Source organism: Parus major, chromosome 3 (assembly GCF_001522545.3).
Source record: "Parus major isolate Abel chromosome 3, Parus_major1.1, whole genome shotgun sequence".
In the NCBI taxonomy this organism is placed as follows: Eukaryota; Metazoa; Chordata; class Aves; order Passeriformes; family Paridae; genus Parus; species Parus major.
In genome coordinates, this window is record NC_031770.1 from 66,319,348 (window position 1) to 66,321,665 (window position 2,318).

Sequence of the window (2,318 nt, forward strand, 5' to 3'; positions counted from 1 at the left end):
CCGCCCCCCACGCAGGAAAAGATAAAGGAACGAATCATTCAAAGCCGAGCCCGTTTAACCAAAATAAAGAAATTGTTTCTTTCCCTCGAGTTGCAAAGATAAAAGGATCGACCGTATTATCCATTGAATGTGCCACTGGGGCATCAAAGGAAGAAGAATTAAACAGGATGCGAAAGAGAGTCCGTCGAAGTTGGCTTAAAAAAAGGAGTAGATTTAATATTTTTTTTTAATTTCTTTTCGTTTTTTACCTGTCCATTCGCCTTGGATGGAGATGCAGCCACTGCTTCCCCAGGTTTCTCGGCGGAGGCTTCGCCCTTTGCAGCGGTCTTGGAGAACTGGGCACCCATGCTGTCTTATTCAACAAAGAAACTCAACAGATCCAAAAGGAGGGGAAACAAAGAGCGTTGGGTTGGTATAAATACTGGGCGACCAGCAGCAGCAGCAACACACACACACACCAGAGGGGAAAAAAAAAGAGAAGAGAGAACAGAACCGATTATAATGCACTCCTTTTAAAAAATTTAAAGTTGAAGAGATCAAAAAGCAGCAGCACAGGAGGGAGGGGAAAAAAAGGGAGGAAAAAGTCGAGCAAAAAAAAAAAAAAAAAAAAAGGAGCCCAAGTTTAGTAAAAAAGAAGTAATAAAAAATCCCAGATTTGTAGCCGTACTGTAGACAAGGAGAAAATGGAGAAATCTCCCTGGTTGCTAATAAGATGCGGAGTCCAACGCCCAAGTGCACAGATGAATGGGCTTCCCGAGCGGTGACGGCAGCGCTCCGCCCGGCGCCGGCCAATCGCGGCCGCCGCGCACAAAGGGGGGCGGGGCCCGCCCGCCCGGCGAACAATGGAGCCGCGATGGCAGCGGTTTGAAATCGGCCCCCGGCCGATAATGAATGTGCCGCTCCGCTCCGCCGCGGCGCGGGCGGGCGCGCCGGGCCCCGCGCCGGGCCGCCAACAAAACACCCCGAGCGAGAGCGAGAGAGAGAGAGCGGGGCGGGCGGGCAGGGACAATGGTGCGAGGGGCGTCCGGGTGAGTGCGAGTGCGAGTGCGAGTGCGAGTGAGAGCGTCCCGGCCCCGCCGCACGCCCCCGCCCGCTGCCGCCGTGAGAGAGCAACAGATAGTGTGTGCGAGCCCCGGGCGGGGGAGAGAGGGAAGGAGGGGATTTGCTGCTTGCTTCTTTTTTTTTTTTTTTTTTTTTTTTTTTCCCCTTTGTTTTTTCCCCCCCCTCTTCTTCCCCGGGTTTAATTGGTCGCGATTGTTAAATCGCCCCCAATTTGGAAGGTATTTGAACCACGTAGATTGGGTTTCGCAGAACGAAAACACGAGTCGAAATTAGTAGGTCTGTAGGCCAGATGTTGCAAACGCTAAAGCAGCGGCAGCAGGAGCCGCTGCCGGAGCAGAAACGGACCCCTCCCCCATAGCGATATTGGCTTGGAATAAAATATTTTGTGATTAGCCTACGGCTCTAATTAAATTCTGCTGTCTGATTATTCCTGATTTGTGTTTTTAAAGTATTTTCTGAGGCGGTGACCCACTTCACGATTACATTTCCATGCACTCAAGTAGTGGGCGAAGCGACGTTATCAGGGAAACATTCGCGCTTTCCCAAACCTCAGCCCCGAGTGTGTATTTACGTTAAATTTAAACCCTCGAATAAGATGTAACCCGAAACTAATGCACGCGAATTAACGGTGATCTGGAGCGCTTTTCAGCGCCGGGGTGGGCGAAATATCACGGACCCGAGTGATTTCCTTTCTCGGGGGAGGGGGCGGCGTGTGCGGGGAGCCTAGCCGGCTCCCTCCCTCCGTGCTGCGATGCGGGGAAGGCTGGCCTAGAGCCCCCCACCCCCCATCACCCCTATCCCCATTTAAGGAGCAGAAACAAGCGTCAGAACGCTCGTTTCCCATAGTCGGGTAATCTCCTCCGAACGCCTCTTGTTTATAAACAAGGATGTTAAAATGATTCCGATAATGAAGGGCTGCGGAGCGGGGAGGCTCGGCTCTGCCGCCCACCTTCCTCTCCCCGCGGATTGCCGGGGCTGGAGGGATCGGTGGGCTTCGTGCGGACGCCGAGAGCCGCCTCTCGGTAACCCTGGCGAGGGCAGGCTTTCAACAGCTCGAGGGGAATATTTCGTTTCCTGGGGGGCAAAAAGGGGTACTTGGCTGATGTTTCTTACGCGGGGGTATAGAACCTCTCCCTCCCTCCCGCCGCATTTCACGCACAGCCCCCCCGCAGCCGCTGCCGCCGCTCCCTTTGTCTCGGCGGCCGCCGCCGCCCGCCCCGCCGAGCGCGGCGCAGCAGCGTCCCGCTCCCCCGGGG

General features: G+C 54.7%; 1 protein-coding gene across 2 annotated transcripts in view; it reads right to left on the reverse strand.

Annotated features, from left to right (window-relative positions):
- The window catches only part of MARCKS (myristoylated alanine rich protein kinase C substrate), a 5,035-nt gene extending 4,163 nt beyond the window's left edge, over positions 1 to 872 (reverse strand). Inside the window, exons 1-2 of one of the 2 annotated variants that reach the window (XM_015623254.3) lie at positions 668 to 872; positions 249 to 421 (exon numbers count right to left, since the gene is read on the reverse strand). In XM_015623254.3, coding sequence (XP_015478740.1) covers positions 249 to 347 — 99 coding nt within the window. In that variant the 5' untranslated portion in view covers positions 348 to 421; positions 668 to 872. Of the gene's footprint in view, positions 1 to 248 lie in introns of both variants that reach the window. The other variant, XM_015623253.3, reaches the window with a different exon arrangement.
- Between the last annotated feature and the right edge of the window lie 1,446 nt (positions 873 to 2,318).